The sequence below is a fragment of the Hemicordylus capensis genome, chromosome 3, assembly GCF_027244095.1.
Source record: "Hemicordylus capensis ecotype Gifberg chromosome 3, rHemCap1.1.pri, whole genome shotgun sequence".
NCBI classification, from domain to species: domain Eukaryota; kingdom Metazoa; phylum Chordata; class Lepidosauria; order Squamata; family Cordylidae; genus Hemicordylus; species Hemicordylus capensis.
This window is the reverse complement of record NC_069659.1, coordinates 311629753-311655778: the sequence shown is the minus strand read 5'-3', so window position 1 is coordinate 311655778 and position 26026 is coordinate 311629753. Positions and strand designations below refer to the sequence as shown.

The 26026-nt window shown below is 41.1% G+C and overlaps 1 protein-coding gene across 5 annotated transcripts in view; it reads right to left on the bottom strand.

Annotated features, from left to right (window-relative positions):
• MFF (mitochondrial fission factor) overlaps positions 1-26026 on the bottom strand; it is a 59308-nt gene that overhangs the window by 4722 nt on the left and 28560 nt on the right. For 2 of the 5 annotated variants that reach the window (XM_053306727.1, XM_053306729.1), the window contains 2 exons: positions 24524-24682; positions 12041-12103 (listed from right to left, as the gene is read on the bottom strand). The exons of 1 other annotated variant lie outside the window; for it this stretch is intronic. In XM_053306727.1, the coding sequence (XP_053162702.1) occupies positions 12041-12103; positions 24524-24682 (222 nt within the window). The remainder of the gene's footprint in view (positions 1-12040; positions 12104-24523; positions 24683-26026) is intronic. 2 more of the 5 variants (XM_053306730.1, XM_053306731.1) reach the window with 2 other exon arrangements.

The window sequence follows — 26026 nt, the reverse complement described above, 5'->3', positions numbered from 1 at the left end:
AGATAATAGAAGAGTGCCCTATGTACATCAAGAGAACGTAGTGCCTTTTCCAATGGTGTTTCTGGGTCCTGAAAAAAAGGTAGGCAATACGATTTCCTGGTTAATGTGAAAATCCATGATCACATTTGGTCTGAAACTAGGGTTTAGCCTCATGACAACCTTGTGCAGGTAGAAATGAGTGTAAAGTTTATCTACGCGCAAGGCAGCCAATTCACTCACGTGTTTCGCCGTTGTGATTGCCACCAAGAAAACCACCTTGAGCGTCAGGTCATGCATCGTCGATGTATGCAGTGGTTCAAATGGTTTTTCAGTAAGGACTGATAGTACCAACGATAAACTCCACTGTTCTATTGGCCGCTTTATTGGTGGGTATAGATTTAAGCCTTTTAGGAACCTTTTGGAATCCGGATGTGAAAATAAGGTTTTGCCATCCCATCCGGGGTGCTTAGCGGAGATGGCTGCCAAATGTACCTTTAGAGAAACATTGCTAAACCCTTCAAGTTTTAAAGACGCTAAATGAAGTTGCACTTCTCTCACAGTGGCTCTTTGGCATAGGCCACTTACTGAGATAATTACGTCTCGTTGTGCGGCGTCTAGTGTTAAGCAATATGCGCTTTAGAACCCTATTCTCCAGGCTGTCAGTCAAAGCGTTTCCACATCTGGATGACAAACTTGCCCCCCCCCCCCGGAGTAAGTCAGTCACCAGTGGAAATTGGTGGTAATTGGCCTGAGCAAGTCGTAGTAGTGGCGCAAACCAGGGTTGCCGTGGCCACCAAGGCGTTAAGAGGATACAGGAAGCCAATCAGCGGTTGAGGCGGAAATAGGTATAGGAGACCCGTGTTCCACTTGTGTTGGAACGTGTTGCCCAGTGATGCCTTGCCCATGCCAGCACGAGAGCAGAATTTGGAGCATTTTTTGTTGGCAAACGTAGCAAACAAGTCCATTTCTGGACTGCCCCATAGGTGGAAAATCCTGAAAAGGTAGGTGTCGTTGATCTCCCATTCATGCCTCTGGTCATAGACATTGGTTCGGCTGAGATTGTCGGCCAATACATTGTCCTTTCCCCTGATATGTATGGCCACTGGGTATATTGTGTGGGCAATGCACCAGTCCCATAGCCTCATGGCCAGGTTGCATAGCGATAGGGAAACTGTGCCTCCCTGTTTGTTGAGATAGGCTATCGCTGTCGTGTTGTCTATCTGAATCTGTGTCACAGACCCAGTGAGAATGGGTTTGAAAGCCTTCAGTGCTAGAAACACCACCTGAAGTTCCAAATAATTTATATGCTGTTTGGCTTGGTTGTTTGTCCACTTGCCCTGGATCCGATGTGTTCCACAATATGCACCCCAGCCTACTAGGGATGCATCCGTGGTCATACAATGAGTTGGGGTCAGTGGTTTGAATGGGATCCCCTGAAGAAGATTGTCCTCCTTGACCCACCAGTGTAGTGAGTTCAACACCTGTTCTGGAATGTGTAAACATTGTTTCTGACTGTCTATATTGGGGAGGAAGTGCCTGAGGTACCAACTCTGCAGCGGCCGCATGCGCAACTGGGTGTAGCGCACTGTCGAATTGCAGGATGCCATTAACCCCATGAGCCGTTGTACCCTTTTTGCTCTCTGTGTAGGGTTGGCCTGAAATTGCAGGATTAGAGCCTTGATGCATTGGAAACGTTCCAGTGGTAAATATGCTCTCTTTGTGTCCATGTCCAAAATTGCTCCTATGAAGTTCAGGTGCTTCCTTGGCTCTAGGTGAGACTTTTTCCAATTGATGTTGATGCCTAAGTCCTGGAGGAGTTGCACCATTGTGACTATTTGACTGATAAGCTGTTCCCTGTTGTTGTTGGTTATGAGCCAATCGTCCAAGTAAGAGTATACCGACAGACCTTGTGTCCTCAGATAAGACACCACTGCAGCCATCACCTTGGTGAAAACTCGTGGGGCGGTTGAAAGTCTGAAAGGCAAGACTGCATGTTGGTATACTGCACTTCCCACTGTAAACCTTAGATATTTCCGGTAATTCTCCTGGATTCCTGAAAGTAGGCATCCTTTAAATCTAACGTTGCTGCCCACTCGTCCTGTGCTAGGAAGGATAGGATTGCCTGCAGCGTTGTCATTCTGAATTTCCGTGTCCAAATATACTTGTTGAGGCCTCGAAGGTCCATGATGGCTCGGATCCCTCCGTCCCGCTTCGGTATCTGGAAATAGCGGGAGTAGAACCCCTTCAGTCTGCTTGTCCACCGCACAGGTACAATCGCTTGTTTTTTTAAATAGCACTTGCACCTCCTCCAGGAGTATTGGAGTTGCCTTGGTAAACCTCAGTCCTGAGAATGGGGGTGTTGCATCTATTGCATACCCAGTTTCCACAATCCTGAGTATCCAGCGATCTGATGTTATATTGTGTCATGCTTGAGCATGGCTTGCCAGTTTGATGGAGTTGCTAGCAACTACAAGGCCGTTGTTGTGTGCCTTGGGAATCTGCAGGTTGTTAGAGCTGCTGGCTATTACCAGACCGATGTTGTGGGTCTTGGGAAGTGTATCTATGTGCAGTGGATGGACCGAGCAATCAAAAACCCTGCTTTGTAGAGTCCTTGTTGGCTCGGGTGTTTTGAGCCTTATTTCTTTGATTGTATCCCTTATTTTTCTGGAAAGATCTGAATGGGTGTTGAATTTCTTCTTATATTGGTATTTGTTGTTGTAATGTTGTGGGACAAATCAGTTTCTTGTGTTTCCTATGTATGTAGAGAATGTTGTCATAAAAGTCTTTGCCATATACTTCGATTTTTTGAGGGGCTTAATTGTGGTGTCGGTGGTGTCATTAAATAGGCCCTTTCTGTTGAAAGGTAAGTTTTCTACTTTGTCACGCATATCTTGTTGGAGTGTAGATCTGAGCCAGGCATACCTATGCATTGCGACAGCTGTTACGATGGCTCTTGATTCAGTTTCAGCTAGATGTTTAAAAGCAGTAAGTTATTGTCTGGTGATGCTGGTTGCTTTATTATATACCTCAGTGAATTTGTCCTGTAATTCCTGTGGAGACATAGAGGTCGAGTCCTGGAAAAGATTGTCCCAAAGTAAATTATTGTAGCGGGCCATGCAGGCCGCATAGTTAGCAATTCTGATGGCAAGACTGGATGTAGAGTAGACTCTGCGTCCAAGCATATCAATCTTCCTTCCTTCTTTATCCCGAGGTGTGGTGTATCGGCGACCTCCCTTTCCCGAGTTGGCACAGTCCTCTACCAAGGAATTCGGAACAGGGTGGTTTATCAGGTAAGTATTATCTGCCTCCTGTACTTTATACAGGTTTTCAAGCCTCTTAGGAGTAGACACTGTTAATGTTTCCCAAGCGGTCTGTGCTGCCTTGGTAATAACTGGTATCATTGGTAGCGCAGAAGAATACAATGACCTAGCCCCTGCCATCATATTGTACACTGGGTCTGGCAGGTCAGCCTCTGTTTTTTTTTAGGTCCATATCCAGGGATTCTGCCATTTCCCTAATGAGGGCATGATATACCTTCAGTTCCTCAGTTGGGGTTACAGAGGGTCTTGAAGTCACTATAGAAGGTGGGTCAGAATGACAGTTGTCTACCTCTGAGTCAGTGTCCTCTGAGTCCATGGAACATTGTCCTAATTCTGGTGAAGATGGTGGACTCTCCTTTCCCTGTCCTGCAGACTGCCTAGTCGCATTTGGTTTCTTGTAATTCTGTTTATTCTGTTCTTCAAGTGTAGGCTGGTGAGTTCTTGAGAGCTGCTGCATCTTCCACTGAACGTATTCAACATAACCCGCAGATAGGTGCGCTGGTTGTGCAGTAGGTGGAGTTGTTGCTTCAGAAACTACTTGTGCAGGCAGTGCTTGAATAGGCATAACTCGTCCTTGGAATAGAGTGTGGTGTGGTGTATTGGGTAGGCACTGCCTATCCTTTATCGGTGATATCGATGGAGTCTTAGGAGGTGGAATTATGAGTGCTTCTTCCCCTAGATCTTCTCCCTGGAAACCTTGAAAGGTAGAGTTGTTATGCAGGTTTGAGGAGTTTAAGAGTTCTAGCAGAGTATTTGTCTCATCCTCTCCCTGGTCTAAATTGCATGCAGGGATAGTTGTAACATTTGATTGTGGCAGGCTCACCCCTATGCCTGTAGCACTTGGGGTTGAGAGGGACTGTGCTGGCGTGGAAGCAGGAGACAGTTGGAGGTATCTCCTCGCTGCCGTTATGGGTGCTGGCAACGGTACCGAGCATAGGTCCATGAGTCCAGCCCCCGCCCCCCGAGTCCTTTGAGGTCGCGCTCTACATATCAGCGGCAACACTCAGGGCATTCTCCGTGTTTGTTGTTGAGACACTGCAGCCATATTCTCCCTGTTTATAAGGTACCCTTGCTGCTCATGCTGACGGGCTTCCCTGAACAGCTGTTGGCGACGGCGTGCAATGACGCTTAGCCGGTACTGGCTCTTCTTGATCCATGGGATTTGGATGTAAACGTTTGTGTTTACGGTCTTTTTGCATATGCAACTTGGGAAGCCCTTTGGGTGCCTTAAAAGGTTGCTCCGATGACCCAGTTCTAGACTGCTTGTTTTCGGCAGTTCTGCGGTCATTCGGCTTTGAAGCTGACATCTAGGTTGCTATCGATGGCAAGTCAGGGCATGGTGTGGGCGGGAGCAGCGCCTCATCATACAGGGCTGCTCTGAGGCGTAATGCTCTGTTCTTTTGAGTCTGCCTCAAAAAAGCACAGCAGATTCCACAAGTTTTAGTATTATGACCCTCCCCTAAACATAAAAGGCAGGTGTCATGATGGTCTCTTGTAGGTAGTTTTGCCCAGCACTTTATACAATGCTTGAACGTTGTCTTTGTCTCCATTTCCGGAGTTGATAAGCTCGCTTTGAGGCTCCATTTATACGGACTCCTCTGTAGAGTGATATTTTATTGTCTCTGATATGTATTATTTAGAAGCCTTGTTGCTTCGTACTAAAAGATACTCTGTTCCGCTTTGTTTCCCTTGTAGAAAGATATGTTGTTGTTTTCTCTGACACAAGGAGCCTAGCCGAGGGCTAAGCGCTGTGGTGGTCAAAAGGAAACTGACTAATGAGCGCCCAACCATTGCATATAAAAAGAAAATCGGCACGAGTGTACGGTTGGGCGAGCGCGAGGAGCTATCTAATCGACCCGAGAGGTTCCCCATTATTCGAATGGGCCAACGGATCACTATCCAGATCTTAAGGCGATATGTGATGATTTAACATGTCAAATCTCACAAAATTTTCTGCAAGACCTACTGTTCATAAGAACTGTTAAACAGGCCCTGTGAGTCTCTATACACTTAAGACAGAAATTAGGTTTTAGCTCTCACAGCTGAGAAGAAACAGTTCTACATATGCCTTTATAGTTCACCAGAACCCAAGATAATTCCAGTTGTCATTTTTGTTAACATTCACACTAGTAGTATGACTGTTCTGCTATAGCAATTGCAATGGAACAGTTTTCTTATTTTACAGCACATGGTAAAAAAAGTATGTATTTTGCAAACTGTTAATCTTGGAATTTGGACATATGGTATTAAGCAGATTTACATAAATCCTCCAGGATCATTATTTCTGATGGCGTTTTAAGACTTATGGCTTAATAAAGATGTACATGAATGTCACCTTTGCACACACAATGCTTTATGATGTATGCTATGTGTGTTGAAAAAAATAAAATGTAGGAAGTAGCCATAATACTCTGGGAAATGTCACTCAAAACCACTCAAATTATTTTTTATAATTCCATAAAAACGATTAGAGCTTTTAAAAATAGTAATACACATTTGCATAGTACTTTTTGAGTGCAAAGTACTTCATATGTACAGTGTTGTCTAGACAAAATGCTTACAACAGCCTTGTGAGTTAAGTAAAAACAGGTTGCTTACCTGATATTTAGGTGACCTGGGATCATTTCCAAAATGGGCAATGTGCCTGCACAGTAGCCCCACAGAAAGATTTCATAGCTTCCTCTAGGTGCTCTGAAGTGTCATCCTTCACATTTGAAGCACACTCAGTATATTGGGCAGCAGAGTGTGTTGCTGGTTGACTGCAAAAGGGCTGTTCCTTTTTAAAAAACAACAATACTGAAGGTAAGTGACTAGACAACATCCAAGCACTGGGGACGCTGGGCAGGTGTTGTGAATGACACCAGATCACAAAGATCGCCTGTTACAGGTAAGCAACCTGTTTATCTTTATGGTGATCTGGGATCATCCCCAACATGGGTAATGAACAAGCTCACCAAGAGATGGCACGATGCGAGGATGTTATCAAAGGACTTTCTTTAAAACTGCCTACCCAAAATTAGATTCAGCCATTGTTCTGATTATCAGTAGCATAATGCTTTATGAACAGTAGGTTAGAAGATCATGTTTTCCAAATGCCTTTACAAATGCCCATAACACCAATTCCATACATGTAGACATATGTGTGGCAGAGGTAGCCATAACTCTGATGGAATGGGCTCTAATAGTTGGAGGAGGTTTTACTCGATGTTTGTAACACAGGAAAATGAGCTCTATGAGCCAATGAGAAAATCTTTGTCTGGAAGTAGTGTTGCCCTTATTGTGACCCTTGACGAATAGCCTCTTTGTCTTCCAAAAGCCTTTGGTTCTGTCCATTTAGAAAAAGAGGACTCTACAGACATCCATAGTGTGGAGGGATCATTCCAGAGTGAAGGCAGGATTCAGGAAAAATGCAGGGAGAACGTTATCCTGGTTGGAATGGAAGCCAGAAACTATTTTAGGTGTAAAAGAGAGGTCAGTCCTCACCACTATTTTATCAGGAAATAATTTAGTATGGGAAGGTGGAGTGTCTAACCTTAATGCAGTCAATTCACTGTACCTCCTGGCAGACGTTATAGCTACCAAAAAGGCTGTCTTAGGCTGGTTAACAATTTCAAAGGGGCAGAGGCAAGGGGTTCAAATGTTACCTCTGTCAAAGACGACAATACTAAAGAAAGGCTCCATGGTTCTATAAGTTTTCTTACTGGGGGAAAACAATACCTCTTTGGAACCTCTTGGAGTCAGGGTGGGATAAGAGTGTTTTAGCATCCCAACCCAGGCGAGTAGCTGGACACCTCCATGTGGACTTTAATAGAACAGTTAGAAAGTCCTCATTGTTTCAGGGAAGTAAGATAAAGCAAGAGTTGTTTTATGGAGGCCTGGAAAGGGTCAACAATTTTGTTTTTTGTGTACTGGGTGAATTTCTTCCATGTGCAGAGTAATTGGGCCTAGTGGATGCTTTTCTTTCATTTAGTAAAACGTTGTCTAGTAATGTTACTTCCATGCTGTCAGAGTCAAGGTTTGAAGATTGTGGTGGAAGACATGGCCGTTTGCTTGAGACAAGAGATTTTGGCACTGAAAGAGACGGTAGTGGATTCCCTGGGAGAGTTGAAGCAGAAGAGGGAACCATGGCTGCATTGGCCACCATGGGGTTAGAATGATACATTTAGTCTTCTCTTGTAAAATTTTGCTCATGATTTTGGTTAATAGTGGGAAAGCGGGGAGGAGAACAGGTAAAATAATGGATCTTCCATGGCATTTGGAAGGCATCCCTGAGAGACGTTTTCCCTAGGCCTGCTCTTGAGCAGTATTGCTTGCACTTTTTGTTGGATGCAGATGCGAAGAGGTCCATCAGGGAGGTCCCCCCTTGTTGAAATAGGATGTTGAGAATTGATTGGTTGACTTCCCATTTGTGGTGCTGAAAAGGATTTGTTTCCTGCTCAAGGCATCAGCAAGAGAGTTGTCTTTACCCTTTATGTGATGAGCTAGAAGAAAGACTTTGTGCTGAATGCTCCAATCCCAAAGAATTGCCAAATTGCAAAGGGACCTGGAAATTGCCCTGCATTGTCGATTGATATAGGCAATTGCAGTGGTATTGTCTAGTAACCTGAATTGTGTATTTTCTTATCATGGGATACTTTAGAGGTAGGAAGATTGTGAATAGTTCCAGGAAGTTGATATAGAGCATAGACTGTTGGGCATTCCACAGGCCCTGAGCATGTAGGTTCAGGCAGTGAGCCCTTCAATCTTTGAGAGAGGCATTGGTCGTTACTGTAACAGTAGGAGTTGGGGGCTGGAAAGGAACAGCCTTGGAGAGATTCTTCCTTCAAGACCACCACTGATGATACTGCAAGACTGGCTGAGTGATGAGTAGCCACAATTGCTGACTGTCCACATTCGGTTTGAATACTGACAGAAACCACATTTGAAGTTGTCTTAGCCCAGCGTACTTCACTGTGGCTATGGAGACGACATGAGATAAGGATCTTCCCAAACCTGTGGATGTAACCCAGAGCTCCAGGGGAGCTCCAATAAGCCATATATATCCTATAGGAGGTACAGAATGGCGATCTCTCTCTTTACAAGGGTAAGTTGGTAAGTAGGAAGGAGAGGAGGAGATTGGTGTTACTCTAGCAGGTGATGCTGATCGAGTTTTGGAATAAGTACAGGTCTTCATAAGCATCCAAACCATGTAGCATCCAAAACCTCTGAAGTGGAGTAAGACAGTGTGTTATTCGTAGAACCCAGAATGGATTCTATATCTTGTAACAGGGGACTTTGTAACAGGGTCTTGTAACAGGGGAAGATCTTCGGACTTTAAAAGTATAGAGGGAAAATTGATGCTGAGACTAGGAGTGAAGGTAGTACTCTTTGCTGCTGTGGTATGCACACTAAGCAGAGGAGAGGAGGAAGTTATTTTGTGGAGGTGCTGACAGCACTGGGTATCATTGGTATTGCACTTGGCAATGTTGAAGCATGGGCAACAGGAGATGGAGATGTTGATGGCAATGTGCTGATATCGATGTTGGCTTAGGTGTCTGTGTCAGTATGGCACAATCGTCGGCTTCGAGGTCAGTGTTGGTGTCTATGTTGGGGGTGAGATTGGGGTTGATATGACATCCAAAAACTTCTAAGAGGAGGCATTAGAGGAGATGTAGTGAGCCATGGAAGAAGGGGTTTGATCCTGAATCCCCCAAGAACTTTTCATGGATAAGGTGTTTGCCATTAGAAGGTAAATTGGGTTTGAGGGAGGAGGAGTTTGATGTTTGTCCTCCACCATTGTCAACAGCGGACAGTGGGCTGCATCAAATGACTTGAGGTCTCTGCTGGGATAGACAACTTTGGGACTGATGCTGAGGAGGAGGTCTTCTTATATTTAGAAGTCTAGCATGATGAGGATTCTTCCTTATAATGTTTCTGATTCTTATGGTGCTTGTGATATCCTTCCTTAGAGACATCATGGGGCTTCTTAAAAACCTCCTTACGGTGCACTAAGCTGACATGTAGGATATGGGAGGCTCTCTTAGATGAACATCTCAATGTAAACATTGAGTGTTGATGGTCTGAGGAGATCAAATGGTGGATGTTGATGGCAATGGGGAATGCAGCATCAGTGTCGGAGGGCACAGTGCTTTTTCGTTTAAAGAAGCCCTAAGAATCAATTCTATACTTTTTTTGGTCTGTTTAGAAAAAGAGAGGCAGATCTTCCATGTCCAGACGATATGATCTTCCCCAAAACAGGGCAACACTGGTTGTGCTTGTCTAACAATGGGAAATTCCCCCAACAAGATGAACACTTTTAAAACATTTGTTGATGTTCATGAGTCTGAAACTATAGAAAAGAGAGTAGTAGAGAGCAGTTTGAGTTCAAGCCTTAAAATCCAAACCAATTTCTGTGAATTCTCACAAGAACTGAGGTCAAGACGAGGAGCAAACTCTAACAAGGCACAAACTTTGGCAGTTGAAAAGGAACTGAACTACAGGCGCTCTGCCACCCAAGATACCGAGCATGCTTCGCACACAAAGGGCAGAGCTTCAGAGTGCCTAGAGGAGATATGAAATGCTTCCATGGTGCTACTGCACAGACACATTACCCATGTTGGGAATAATCCCAGATCACCATAAAGATGTATTATCACCCCCAAATTGCAGATGAGGGGCTGAGAGGGAATATCTTGCTTAAAGCCACCTTATGAATTCATGGCAGAGCCAAATTTGAACCAGGAAAGTCCTGATTAACAGCTCAGTCTCTCAGCTACACCACACAACACCCTACTGGTTAATACATACACATGATACTCTTCTGTTGCACACTGACGTCCTGAAGTGGGATGGTGGAGGGGAGGGAGGAAAACAATAACCCTCTTCCACCAGACAAAGCTTTCCTACTTAGTCACCAGGAGGCAAAGCATACTTATTGCAAGGGAATTGCTTTTACAAGTGATGATTCCTACAAAGTTCTTGTTCTGTCCTAAACATTATCAGACAGAAATGAAAGACATTCAATTTCTCCCTTTCCCCTTCCTTCATTGCAAACATGGGGAACTTTCTAAACCATGTGTGTCAGATTGGGATGTTAATTTGAAATGCTTAGTATTTCATTAACCTCAGTTATACTGTTCAAATACATAGCTAGGTCTTGCAATCACTTTTTACCAAGTCAGAGGTTTGAGAGGAGAGCTGGTCTTGTGGTAGCAAGCATGACTTGTCCCCATAGCTAAGCAGGGTCTGCCCTGGTTGCATATGAATGGGAGACTTGATGTGTGAGCACTGCAAGATATTCCCCTCAGGAGATGAAGTCGCTCTGGGAAGAGCAGAAGGTTCCAAGTTCCCTCCCCGGCTTCTCCAAGATAGGGCTGAGAGAGATTCCTGCCTGCAACCTTGGAGAAGCTGCTGCCAGTCTGTGAAGACAATACTGAGCTAGATAGACCAATGGTCTTACTCAGTATATGGCAGTTTCCTGTGTTCCTATGTTCCAGATCTAAAGAGTTTCCTCCCTGAAGAATAGAGCTCCGAAAAATAATTCAGATGGTATACAGCAGGCACAGTAGAAATATCCTAACCATCTTCCTCTCATAAACCATCTCAGGTGTGCTTTTAAAAAGCCAAACCTATCTCTTTACAACCATAATCAGTTTTCTAAGATGGAACATTAAAAAGGGATGTTTCTCAGCAATGGCAGCAAACAGTGAGCTCAATACAAATTTATCAGTTTTACATTTTAACCTTTAGGGCCTGGAAAGGAGGGGGGGGGCATTAATTATTAATGCAGAGAAATAATAACTTCTTTTGTTCTGTATGATTGGAGCCAAGCATAGTCAATCACTGAAAGCAGCATAGGAAATGTGCACAGCCACAGATAACCATTTGAAAGACACTTTGATTTATGTTCAACTGATTTTTCAAACATGAATTTAATCTCCCTGGTTGGTTGATTGAGTAATGTTGCACATGCAGAGTCCAAAAAAGCATGTGTGCACTAGCTACTTGACTGTTTCTGAAGTGCGCACACTCAAAACCATGGAAGATTTTCACCCATCTCCCCTTCCCTCAGAAGCACTCTGTGTAACATGCTAATATGTCCCTGAGGGCCAGAGACATATTTGTGCATTATGCAGAGTGCTTCTAGGGAAAGGAGAAATTGACAAACATCATCCCCCCTACGCTTGAGCATATGCAGTTCTGAAGTGGGCAAGCTGCCACTGCAGGCGTGCTTTTCTGGGTTCTGCATGTGCAGCATAACTCAGGATGCTGGCTCCTGTTTTTATATCTGTATCTAACCAAACAACCATTTTTATAGAGCAAGCTCTAGGGCTCAGTACAAGATTAATGGGGAATGTATCGAAGAAGTTTAAGAATTTCAAATGTATTAGTTATTTTGTAACAAATGTCTAACCTAGAAATAGCCTTTTCCTGAATTCTAAAATCAATGAGAACTTTATCAATGGCTTGTGCAGCATGGAATTGGTCTCTTAAAGAATGAAGGGCACAGATCAATGAAAAGGAAATACCAGTGAAAGGATTTTAAGATCTTGGGTATATGTAGCACTGTAGCTAGAGATGATATTACAATTAAAAACAAAAAAGTCTTTAGCATCAAAATGTACACACCTACTTAGGATGCAATCCTAAGCATACTCACCAAGATGAACACTCTGCTGAACTTTAGTTCTGAATAAATGTGTTCAGGAGCACATTATGAAAGCCAAGATATCCTATATTCGGCTAACTATATGCAAGTTTACCTGGCGCTGTCATGATGAGGGTTAGAGGAAGTGGCAGCAGACGACCCACCACGTAACACTGGCCTAGGGCAAGTTTGGTAGATAGGAGACACAAGACAGAAGCAGGAAACATGAGGAAGACAGAGAGAAAATGTCAAAAGACTGATAAAATCTCTATTATATTGTTTTGAAACACTACACATTATAATATCTAGCTATGTTGAATATTTTAGATGTTTTCAATACTAACAGCCATACCTAATCTGCAATTCTAGATGTTAGTATTTGGGAAGAAATGCTCAAAATGAAACCTGCACAAAGACTTTTTTTTAAGACATGATTTTCCAAGAGACATGTCATTAATGCTTAAAGGGAGAAAAGACTAAAGAACTATCACATTCAAATTCTTCACTCATTGGCTGCACACTCAGGATGTTGTAACAAACAGTTAAATTGCAATTTGCCATAACCAATTTTGTCTTGCAAATCTATAATCATGCACTTCCTAAGAGCATCAGTCCTTACTGCATTAGTCATAAAAGTCTATAGATTATCCCACCTATAACTTATTTTTTCTTCTTTAATTTTTTTTTTTAAAAACTGGTTTTGAATATTTTTGATATATTATTCAATAACACCAAGTACTACTTGCATGCTACTGTGTTATATAAAGTGCCCTGAATACTAGAGAGGAAGGAAAGAGATACACAGTTCAAAAGGATTTAATTGAAGTATGCCCACCCATCTGTTGCACTTATACAATAGTGTGCAACCTGTGGCACACCTCATATGGGAACTTTTGCAAAATGTTGCTGATCTGAAAATCCCAATGACTTCACACCATCTTCTTGCATTAGCAAAATCATGTTAGCTGCACAACCTCAGCGTTAGTCAAGATGTTGGTAGCTATTTTGTGCAGTAACTAAATTTCCTTGCTTCTGTAAAGTTTTGGTCATTTATAGCCTTATCTTCTGCATGTTTACTCAGAAGTAAGTCACAGCTGGTTCAATAGGACTTGCTTTCAAATAAGTGTGCACAGGACTGCAGTCTTAGATTTCAAAGAGGTTTTACCGTACTTATTAATATCTTGTATGCATACAACACAGCCAAGCAGAAATCTGTTTCTGGGGTCAGAAATCATGCTGCATTGCAAAAGACGTGTTTGATTATACTTCTAGGTTGTTTAAAGGCTTTCTTTAGTTGAAAACCAATACATTTTATTTGCTATAGCAACCAATTAGTATGCATGCTGTTCAAGAAACAAGCACATCAAAACGGGAAACTTGGTTTAAAATCAGCCTTTCCCCCTGGTGATTTAAACCAGTTCACCCTATATCCTTGTAAAAAACAAAAAACAATTGGGCAAGATATATTTTGCAAATTTCCATTTACAAAAGGTGCAGTTAAAGTGAATCTCTTTTCTAAGTCGTTTATATCACACTGACTTCAAGAGGAGTTAAGTGCCTAACAATTTACAGGACTGAAATTCAAGAGATCAGCTAAGCCTTCCAAACTCACAGATGTACACAAAATAGTAAAACAAAAACTGTATTTCCATTACTGACTAGAACAACAATTCATATAGTCTGATGCGATCTACAGGTGGACCTCAGTATTTGCGGGAGCTCCTTTCTCTGCAATTACCACGGATAGCGAAATGGCACATACCGGGTCATTGAAGTCAATGTGATCATGGGGGATAGGTTCCTGGAGGCCTGAAAATCTTTCAGCAAATTGGAGAAAATGGGCAAAAATCCCACAAAGTAAAGTGCCCTACCATGCTCCACAGGTCTCCAGCAATGCCCCCCAGAAGTCTGATTTTTGCCATTATTCCACCATTTTATGAAGGAAAGGGTTTTTAAAAAAATAAAATAAAATAAATGGAAAGAGGCACAAAATGGCTCCCATGCTCAAAATGACAGCAGGAAATGACCTATAAGGTCATTTCCAGCCACCCCGACTGTAAACCCCCTGCCCATCCCATGTATACTGAGGTCGGGTGTCAGTTACCTGACCATAGATACGCAAAACCATGGATGCTGGATATGTGGGTAACGAGGTACTGCTGTAATGCTAGACTCATATTTTGAAGGATTTAATGGATGTTTAGGAAACAACACTGATTTCTACCTATTTCTAGGGAGTTGCTTGCTTATATTCTGGAGAACAGGCATCTGGCATCGGCCACATAAAATATGTACAGTTCCTTATAAAGAGTTTGATACTGTAACAATGAATATTGTTACCCAGATTTTCTTTTAACTGATTTAATATGTTTTCCTACTTTGTAAAGAAATTTTTTTATATCTATAGGAAGCAAGACTAATAGCCACTACATTAAACCCCCAAATTTCTGGGATAGGAAAAATTTAAAATAATTGAAAGGATCAGGAAAAATAGCAACAAGTCATACTGGCAGAGGGACCAATCACTGTGCTAAATAAAAGTCTTATCCTAGCAACCACCAGAATTTCTGCCCAACTCCACTATATATATATTACAGTCATGCTTCCTATGATAGGTTACTCATCAAGATTCTGTTCCAGTTGCTAAATTCCAGATTAGTTGTCAAACTGGGATTCATGTTGACCATGGCCATTTACACTTACAGAACCCCATCTGCCATCTACTTAATTAAAACCAGGGTGGATTAGATTTAAATCAAACTGATTTAAATCACGATTTAAATCACTAGCAGGGTGGATAAAAATCAATGATTTTTTTTAAAAAAATCAAAAAAATCAGATTTTTTTGATTTAAATCGGATTTTTTTGATTTAAATTGGATTTTTTTTATTTTTTTAAAAAAATCATTGATTTTTATCCACCCTGCTAGTGATTTAAATCGTGATTTATATCGTGATTTAAATCAGTTTGATTTAAATCTAATCCACCCTGATTAAAACATTCTAATTTCTGCCCTTCCAGTCACTAAAAGTCTTTCAGTATCTCCAAAATGTACTGCTTGCATCTTTGTGAATTCAAATTTTGCTACAGATTTTTCGGTTTGGGCGCAGGTTTCTATCACTCTCATTAACACACTTTCTAAAGGGGAAAAAAAATCCAAAATTTAAAATATTACTACTTGCTTGCCAACACAAATAGCTTTGCTAAACTGAAGCCAAGTTTTCCTAAGATTTGAGCTATCTTCTTTACACACAAGATTTCCAGCATTTGAGGAGTCATATCTTGAACTTTTGACAACTCTGAATGTTCTATGCAAAATAATTTAATAGGCATGTCCATCAAGTTTGGTTCCCAAAATCAGAATAAAATATTAAAAGCTGCATCTTAAATGATTTTTGCAAAATTCTATTAAGCTAATCACTGCCTTGCTGTAGCAAAGCTCAGGAAGGTACATTGTTCCTACCATAGCTGCCTAATATACATTACAGCTGTGACTAAATCTCATGATTCATTACACAAAATACAAAGCAGTTTATATGTACCTGTCAGTACAGAGTCTGACAGGTAGGTAGTATTGTCCAGAAATGATTAATTCCTTTATTGTGTTATGTAACCTCATTCATACCAACACCTGTAGATTCTTTTCCTCACAGAAGCTAACTGGAGAGTCCAATTCACAATTAACCTATACTGAATCTGAACTGGCATACTAGAAGTCAAAAAAATCTACACTGTATTGGAAGTTGATTTTTTTAAAAAGTCAAAACCAAGGACACACACTTTTTAGCAAAATGTAACGCGCTGACAAGATTTGTAAGGAGTTTGTTTCCTGGTCGTTACAGCAATTCTGGTGCCAGCTGCTAAGCCCAATTTTTTTTTAAGGCATTGGTGGCTACTAAGTACCTGGAATTTTGTCCTTTGAGTCAAAACCAAAAAGAGTAAACACTATTATCCCACGATATTTTGGTTGCTATTGTCAGACATAAACTTATATTCATTCTATTCAGTTGTTTTAAGAAATATGGTGCTGCCTCTAAAAGACTTTCCAGCCTCTCCGTATGTAATGTATGTAGTACATCCCATTCCGTGTCCCAGTTCTTTAAACAGAGCATTCCCCTGCCAGCAGCAACCAATGGTGGACAGGGCACGGAGATGCATAGCGTAATAACATCAGAACACAAATAAGTTGTGCTTACGGAGAGGAGAAACTCAACATCAAGATGCTGTTCTGTTCTCAGTGGAGAAAAACAAGATCACATTATATTACTACTCTGAAATAGGTTTGCTGAAGACACATATTTCAGGTTTTAATAGCCTTTAGTCTAAGGGCAAGTCCACATATGCATGCCCATCACTTGCCAACTGCAATGTTTACTTGCATGTATGAAGCAGCACAGACAGATTTCTTATCACCTAGAATAATCTCACATACCTTTCTGTTCAATAGTAGTAGTTCTCACATTCAAGTTGAGGTAATCAAGTACTGGTAACTTTAAAAAAAACCCTGAAAATTGTGGCAGAAATGTATATTTATTTTTATTTATTTTGCATTTATATAATGCTTTTCAAGCAAACCTACACACACACACACATGCTGCTGCTAAGATTATTTTCATGTGCAAACCTTTGTAGGTCTGAACAACTCTGTGTTGCTGAGCAACACAGAAAAAGTGCAGTTCTAGTTTTGAGAGAGAATGTAGAGAAGACATCATGCCAATGCAAAAGTTCAAATTCCTTCCAGCTTAATATAAGCTCTTAAATATTAAAACTACTCTCAAATGAAGAGTGAAATATAAACAAGTTAATATCTCTGGTCTTCTACTGCCCCCAAAGCTCTTATCTTCAGTCTCAGATCTACTTTGCCTGCCTCTTACAGGTGGACCTTGTTACCTGCAGTTCCACGTATCCGCAGTTGAAAAAATATATACACCCAACTTCAATATTCACAGTGGAGTGTCCTACGTATCTGTGTTTTTCAGCATGTGTAGCTCTTCCTGCACATGCTCTGTGGGTAGTGAGTTGAGTTTGTATGCATTTTGTGTGTGTGTTTTCCTTTTAACGCACTATTTCCAGAACTGTTGGCAGCTTTTGGTGTCCGCAGGGAGCCATTGAGAGCCTTTTATGTGTGTATTTCTGTAGAGCCTTCCCATGTCTCTGGGAGCCCTTTGGAGCCTTTCCTCTGCCATTCCTGTGGAGCTGCTTTGAGGAACCACTTGCAGCACTGTGCAGCCCTGGCAAGCTGCTAATTATAACTTTATAATTTTAATCTTGGTAATTAATTATAGTACTGCATCAAACTTTATAACTGCAGTTAATTTAAATAGCAATTAAAATGTAATTATCCATTAAAATTTGTTTTTAAGTACATGCTGTACAGTACATATACTGTATGGAGAGGAGAGGAGAAGAGAGCTGGTCTGTAGCGGTGCTTGAACAATACTGAGCAAGATGGACCTATGGTCTGACTCACTATATGGCAGCTTCCTATGTTCCTATGTACCCACAAAAACATCATAAGCATCCATTCTAAATTGATTTTTATTATCAAATGCTGCCCTGTACCATACTTTATCAATTGTCGGGGGGGGGGATGGTATAGTGTAGTGTACATCATTGTAAAAAAAATTAAAAAATCCTTCCTCCATTCAAAATGAACAAGCGCACAGCGGAGATCAATGCTGTGCGGAGTGACAAAAGGTCTCGGAAAGGAGAGCTGGTCTTGTGGTAGCAAGGATGGCTTGTCCCCTTAGCTATGCAGGGTCCGTCCTGGTTGCATATGGATGGGAGACTAGAAGTGTGAGCACAGTAAGATATTCCCCTCAGGGGATGGAGCCACTCTGGGAAGAGCCGCTGCCAGTCTGTGAAGCCAGTACTGAGCTAGATAAACTAATGGTCTGACTCAGTATATGGCAGCTTCCTATGTAAAGTGTTGCCCTTGAGCGAGAAGATAAATCTGTTGGACATGCTGGCTTGTAGGGAGAGCATGGCATCCATTGCACACCATTACGGCATCGAGCCCAGTGTTAGCTCTATAAAGATATGCAAAGTCAGTATCAGTATGAGTGTAGTGTCCAGCATATCACAGAACCTCAAGGTGGCATCCCATTCACACAAGCCCTGGATGGAAAAGGCTCTCAGCCTGTGGAGAAACATGCCACTGAGCAGACCAATAATCCGCGAGAAAGTGCTGCGGCTCTACAGGTGGTTTGCAGCAGAAGGCGGTCAAGTGGCGACAACACCTGAAGGCACTGGATGTGGTTTCCAGGCAAGCAGGGGCTGGTTTGAAAGGTTCAAGCACCACTACAACTTCCACAATGTAAAGTTGTCGGGGGAAGTAGCACCAGCAGAACATGAAGCAGCACAGTAGTATCCAGTGGAGTTGCAGCAGCTGATTGAGTCTGAAGGGTACAGGCCAGAACAGAGCAAATAGCTTCAACAATGATGAGTCAGGCCTGTTCTGGAAGCGGATGCCATCCTGCTCCTTCACTGGCAAGGAAGAAAGAAAGAACTGCTCTGGGTTTCAATACAGCCAAGGACCGCCTCACTCTGCTGGTGTTTGGCAATGCTGTTGGGGACTGCATGATCAAGCCCATGCTCTTGTACTGAGCGCAGAACTGGGGAAGAATAAAAGCCAGCTTCCCATGTTCTAGAGAGCCAACAGGAGAGCTTGGGTGACTGCAGTGGTTTTCTTCAACTGGGAGAACAACTGCTTCCTGCATGAGGTGCAGAGGTATCTGGCCTCCAAGAACCTGGCCTTCAGAATCCCCGGCTGCTGGACAACACCCCCGGCCATCCTGAGGCCCTGCAGTTTGCACACTTCCTTGCCGTCCAACACCACCTCATTGATCCAGCCAATGGACCAAGGTGTGATAGCAACATTCAAGTCATATTACACTTGCCGCACTTTCAGGAGGCTGCTGGATCTCATGGAGGCTGATCCCGCTGTCGGTAAGTGATTGCTGGAGGAGCTACGGCATCATGGACTACACAGAGAACATCACAGCATCCTTTCTGAGATCAAGCCCCACACATGGAACACAGCGTGGAAGTAGTTGTGGCCTGGGGGAGTCACCTCTTCATCTACTGCAGCCATTCCCTCTGAGGCTGACGAGGTGCAGCAGATAAGCAACTTTGTGGGCACTGTTGGCAGAGAAGGCATGGAAGACATCGAGGCACATGAGGTAGAGGAGCTCCTTCAATCCCATCAGGAGGAGCTCACAGAGGAAGAACTGAAGGAGATGATTGAGGCAGCTCCTGAGAGTGAGGGAAAAGAGGAAAGAAAGGAAAAGACACTCCCCCAAGCCCTTCACCGCAAAGGGGATCTCCAAGATCCTGCAGCTGGGGATTGCCTTGGTGGACAAAGTGTTTGAACTTGATCCTCTAATGGAGTGTAGCATTAAGTTCAAACAGCAGCTGGAGGCATACTGGACTCTGCAAAGCAAGACCAAGCAAAGCAGCATCACCAGATACTTTGCCAAGGTAGCTGCACTCAGCACTATGGCTGTGGAGTGGCAGTGGCTGTTATCAGAAAGTGACACTTGCACTTTCAACTGCTTTGAGGAGGAAGGATAATGGTGATGACAATGGCGGTAGCAGGTCTGCCTCTGCAGGGCCTGCTTCTGCTACGTGAACTGTGCTCCAAGCAGAAGATTGGAGATGGAGTGCTGCTAACTCCAGCGGTGGAGTGAAGGAACTCCCCTGTGTGTGTTTACTTGAACGTAAAACAATTCTGTGCTGCCTCTTTGGCTAACCTACCAGCCAATCAGGCCAGGAGTTAGTGCTGCTAAGTGTTGGACTTCAATTGTGCGGTGGGAAGACTTCACTATTATGCATTATTGGAGGAGCTGGGGACCACTGCTGGAGCACCTGGAGAGTGGCGGAGTTGAGGAGGCCAAGGTACAGTGCTGTGCTCCATCCTCAATTCTGCTTTTTTCTGGTTGTGCATGATTCAGAATTTAACACCCCAATTCCCATAGACTCAATCTCATTATTCACTGTTTCATTATCCACAGTTGTGCACAGGAATGGAACTCCCGTGAATATCAAAGACCACCTGTATATTTATCCAGCTACCATATCCAACCCACAATGCTCTTTAGTTAGCTTTTCAAATCCAAGATTTAACTGTTTCTATATCAGGGAATACTCTCTGGAAGAATCTTTTAATTCATTTCTGAATACTTTCTCCCTACAACATGTAATGTTATTTATTTTAGTAGTCCGATGAGGCCTTAGTGTTTGAATAAAGTTGCTGCAACATAGCTATAACTCTTAATTTTGAATTTTAGTCACATCAGACAAAAGTTGCACCTCTTTTTGTCATTGCTACCACAATGCAATGAGACAGAGACTGCAATTATAATGCACTAGGGAATAAGCCCCATTGGAGACATATTTTCAAGTAAATGTGCATAGGATTGCACTCCACGAGAATACAGGCAGTCTTAAAAAGGGGCAAGTTTTGAAACCAAAAATGTGTTACTTGTTTGTGAAACTGCTTTGTTGGTGTCCCCTCCCCCTACTTCTAAAAAGATATATAAAATTGATTAATAATTTTTAAAATATCACGAAGTACATCAAAAGGTTCTTTTTTGCATTGAAAAATACATTGAATATAACCAAATAACTAAAATATAATAGTGTAAACACCCTATAACCACTAGGAAAAAAAAACACACTTTCATTTCTCACATTCTACAAAGGATTGTTAAAAGCCTGGTCCATTTCATTGTCCAAGCTAAATTAACAGTAGTAGACCAGCACAGAAAAAGGAATAATGCAGTTCTGTTAAGTATTCCAGTGAACACTAGTTCACTAACCCCCAGACATGTTTACCAATGTCCCCATGGTAGAATACTTCTGCAGTAATACAAGTATCCAGGTTGCATATGTCTTCCATATGGGCCAGATATATCTTGTTCACTTAGAATAACTGGCCCCCTCGTACCATGTTTATTCTGGGGTGCTAGTGTTACCTGGATGTTCCAATAAGGACAGTTTTTCTCAGAAATAGGTTGAGGGAAGAAGGAAATTGTAACAGAAAAATTAGTTTACAATATTAAGTTAACGACAAATTCTCAACATTGTAATTCATAATAGTGCAACATGCACCACACTTAAACAGTAACTGTGTAAAGTTGGAGAGATGAGGCGGGGTGGGGACAAACCAATAATCAGAAAATATTTTAAATGGGCAAATCAGAACAGAATTAAAACCCTATAATTCTAGAGAACAGAAAGCCAAAATTCAGTTACTGTTGTCTTACAGTTAAATTACTTTAAACACTGAGAATATGCTACTAAGCCAATGAATGCAAAAGCATAGTATAAATACTGTATTATTAAAAAAAAGAAAAGCATTTTGCAGCCATGCAAGTGATACATTTTCCAAATTTCACATTCCTACACATAGATCAGAAAAGCTTGTTGGACACTGAAAATGTATGTTAAAGAGTAAAACAAGAATATCTCATCTTAGGTTTTGATTTATACTTTTCAATATGCCTCAGGGACATGAAGAGGAATACACACAACAAAAAAACGGTGTCTACAGAATTTGGAAAACGGTGTGATGATCCAAAAAGTGTTTTTAGGCTTTATTTTCCCATAAACATATTTTGGGAATATATTTCAAATCTCCTTACTTAATTTGGAACAATTCTGTGTGCACATCCCCATGGCGCATAGAGAACTCTTGATTTATTTTCTGTAAAACACTGAAGGCTTTCAAAGCAGAAAAGCAGGATATAAGTAAGTATAAGTAAACCAACAAAAATACCCTACCCTCCTAAAGAAGAAAAGAAGTGAGCAGTTCCTGACTGTGAAGAATTCTATGCACATAATAGAATCTGCAAAAGCTCAGGAATGGTCCATGGTCCATTAATATTAAACTACATTCCAATGAAATCAACAATAGTTCTTCTGAAGCAGTGTTCCCTCTAACAGGCATTCCCAGATGTTGTTAACTACAACTCCATAATCCCCAAGCAAAAGCGATTGCAGCTGGGGATTCTGGGAGTTGTAGTCAACAACATCTGGGAATCCCTGTTAGAGGGAACACTGTTTTGAATTAATTTATCTAAGATTCCAATCCTAAACAGAGATCAAAAACGTTGCAATTTTCTTTACAGGAGTACCTCATTATTGGTGGGGGTTCTGTTCCTGCAGATTACTGCGGGTAACGAAACCATGGATAATGAGTTATTGAGTCTATGGGATTGGAGAGGTTAGGCTCCCAGACTAATCACCCCCAAAATGTTTTTGTTTTTTTTTTAAAAAAGGCCAAAAAGTGCCCTACCATGCTCTGCAGGTCTTCAGAGATCCAAGGATGCTCCCCACAAGTCCAAAAGACCCCCAAATCTGGTGGAAAATCACGTTTAAACAAATAAATGAGCCATAAAATGGCTCCCCACCACAAAAAGGCAGCCAGAAGTGACTACTGAGATCATTTTCACCCACCTACAACCTGCAGATACATGGAATTAAATCCTTCTTGGCTGGTTTTTTCCCACATATGCCAAGACCGGGTGTTCATTACCTGACCACAGATAGGCGGATGGTGAGTCCGTGGATAGTGAGGTCAGCCTGTACTTTTTTTCAGAAGACAGAGGTTGCATTTAGACATTATTTATTTAATGTGATAATTTCATAATGTGAATGAAACCATGATTTATGCTAACTGTATTTAAGAGCCCACACCATTGTTTGAGTTTCCAGACATACAACAGGTTAGCTATATTTTAGAGTTGTTTGTCTCTTTGTTTTTGGCTCAGCAATCAGAAATTCATAAATTAATCTCCATAGTGCAGCAACCTTTTGAAGCAGAATAGCCCCGATTGTGGTTTATCAATGGTCTGTGATTTCAGATGCAATGCAAGACTGCAGCACAAACAATGGTTAGCAAACTAACTTCAAACCATGGTTTCAGAGCTTGGTTTGTTGGCACCAAACAAACCACACTTTAAATAGACTTGGGCTTATAATACAAAAGCAAGATTTAGCGAAACAAACCATTGCTTTGTGTTGTGTCATGTTTTAACTCATTCATACTCTGCCAGTTAGTAGTTTCTATGGAGGCAGGGAAGAAGAGAAGACAAATTTATGCTGGTTTCTTTGGCCACTTGTTGTTCCAAGATCAGTCCAAGAGACTTGAAGAAGAGATTTGAGACTGACTCTGTTCTCTAAGTTTTTCACACTGATCTTGGAATAATAATAATAATAATAATAATAATAATAATAATAATACACTGGATATCTGTACTGGTTTTGCTCACCCCAAACCCTGGCCCTTAGCACTAGGGTAGAAAGTTTTAGTACATGGAGCTGGACTTTTCAAATGCACAGATGCCCTTATGCCAACACTTGCAAGGGCTGGAAGATTGCATAGTCTGTACAAGTGCAATGCAGGGGCTATGATTACTAAAACAGAAGAACTTTGACTAAGACCTCCTAAATGTGATCCCTGACAGCCATATCATAAAACCTCCAGTAGTGACTCTAGATGCAACAGAACACCTAGATCTCTGATCTACAAATAGATCAAAGTCTGACAAATAGTTAACACATATAAGAAATGGTGCCCCTAAATAACTAGATTCAAACACAAATGTAATTGGAAAACATATATACACTTCTAGTTTTTGCAGACAAAGCTAATGATTTTAAAATAATCTGGATTGACATATACAAGTATGATGGGCTTATTACTAACGCAACTAAAGCTTTAAATCCGGGCTGCACAACTTTGGCCCTCCAACTGTTTTTAGATTACAGCTCCCATCACCCCAGTCACAGTGCCCAATAGTCAGAGATTTCTATGTAGGTTCTATGTAAACCACTTTGAAAAATTTGCTGAATAGCAGTACATAAATATTAGAAGTAGTAGTAATGATTGTATCTGCAGGAGGGCCAGAGTTGTGCAGTCCTGCTTTCAATCATATAGATTTACCCCCACATCCAATTAATTGGTAGGCTGATAACAAAGATTTTGAGTCTTAGGCAAAAATCTGCACGTAGGCAGCACAGGTTTCCTTCTCCATGTGGTAAATCTTAAATATAGTTTTCCTTCTACTGTGTACTCATTTTCTAATAGCAAGAATATATATTTTTAATGAGCAGACAGCAATCAGCTAAAATCAGTGTAATGTATTTTAACTATATTTTAAACAATATTAATGGGCCTTGAACTTGTAATGTTTTTGAAGCCATTTTGGTATAATGTAATATTACATTATTTGCAAATGTGATTAGAGAGAAAAAACCTCTCTGTCTTGAAATGAATGGGACTTGCAGGGCTTAAACTCTGAGTGGTACAGGTGTACTTGTTATACTTTGTTGGCCTCCTGTTTTGATACAGAACTTAATCTCACTATTTAGATGTTTACTTTGACCAAAGTAGTAAAATAACCAAATCCCATGAAATGTGAATTTTGGAAATGTCGTTCACAAATAGCAAAAGCAAAAAGAAAGCCAACAGATGTTAATTTTATTTCATGTTATTTAACAATCCAAATTAAGTAGGAAAGAAAAGGGAAGTAAAAACAAATAAAAGAAGAAGCAGCAGCAGTAGTAAACTGGGCAGAATTTGATGGCCAGTCACCTGCGATTTTCATCCAGCACTTCCAAGACTTGCTGGTAAGCCCTACGGGTAGAAGACTGGATAAGCGACAAAATGCCCCGAGCAGAGTAAAGATTAGTCCCATCTTCAGAGAACATTTGAGGAGGACAGACACGAATCTGTTGAGGTGATGGTGTCACACTGTTTGTGTAAGCGTAGCAGATGGAGAGAGAAACACCGATGTCAGGCTTCAGACAGAAAAAAGTTTCCCCAACAAACAACCCTTTTGAAAAATGAATCTGACCCCACTTTTTCTTATGTTTCCTTCATCAACAGGTAAAATACCATCAAGGAAGAATTAGTGGATATATGCAAATTACATTTTGAAACTCTTTATAAGAGCCAAAATAAATAACTGTAAAGATAATGGTTTTGATCCATCATGATCAAGATATTATTGTGTTAAAAACAAGTACAGTAAGATGCAGGTCTTTAAAAAAAAAATACACAAGCACAGAATCACTCTTCAGCAGATATTAAATACAGTAAGATTTTTGACACATTGTATGCCAGGTTTATACAACACAGAACATCACAGCCTCAGATATCCCAGTTATTAAAGAACAGGAGAAAGAAGAGGAATAGATATGTTGAAAACATTCTGAAAAAATGAAGTTTTAAATAAACAAGTGGTATAGTATACTGTTATGCCAACGCAGAACTATGTGAAAAACATGCATGTATACGGTTACAAAAAACACACATGCACAAGGTAACAAAAACATTGGTGAGGACTTGCAGACATTGGCTAACATCATGACTAATCAAGTGCATGCACTTTGAAGTTCAACAACCAAAAATGCTTTTAAGCATTTATCTGGAAACCAAAAGGCTGAGGCCTACTGTTTCCAAAGTACTCCTCGCCTGAAAACAATTTAGAGTGAAGTTACCAGGACCATTAATATAAGCGAGAATTTCACTTCCACAGAACATGGATTAAATCAGAGGTTGATTTTCAGAGAGCTATTGATCCTAACAGAACGTCAGAAAATCACAGATCTGAAGAGGCAGAAGAAGAAAGTACATCTTGTGCTAGCTTTAAAACCTGGGCAGGTTTTTGGTTTTTTTTAAAGCAAATAAGTTATTCCTTACCACATTAAAGATAATCAATTAATTTATAGATTAACAATATTAAATCAAGATATTACAATTTATTCCTGTTCTAAACTCTGTCACCTTGTAACAGCAGACAAAGAAAAGCGGTATTTTTGAGGCAACCTGAATAAGGCCTTCATTAGACAATCTGAGTACATGCCAACATGCATTTTTGTTCTGAAAGCTCCATCAAAATGGAAAGGTTACAAATAACATTTTAAAGAACTATTATTTAAAATGAGTCTGAGTCTATTTAGGAGAAGACTCTGATGGAATCAAAGGATTTCAAAGCCAATCTTTCAAATCTGCTCAAGAACAGAACAGTTTTTACATAATTTTTTTGCTAAAAGTACATGAGAAAAACAAGTATAGAAAGAGAAAAGAGAGATG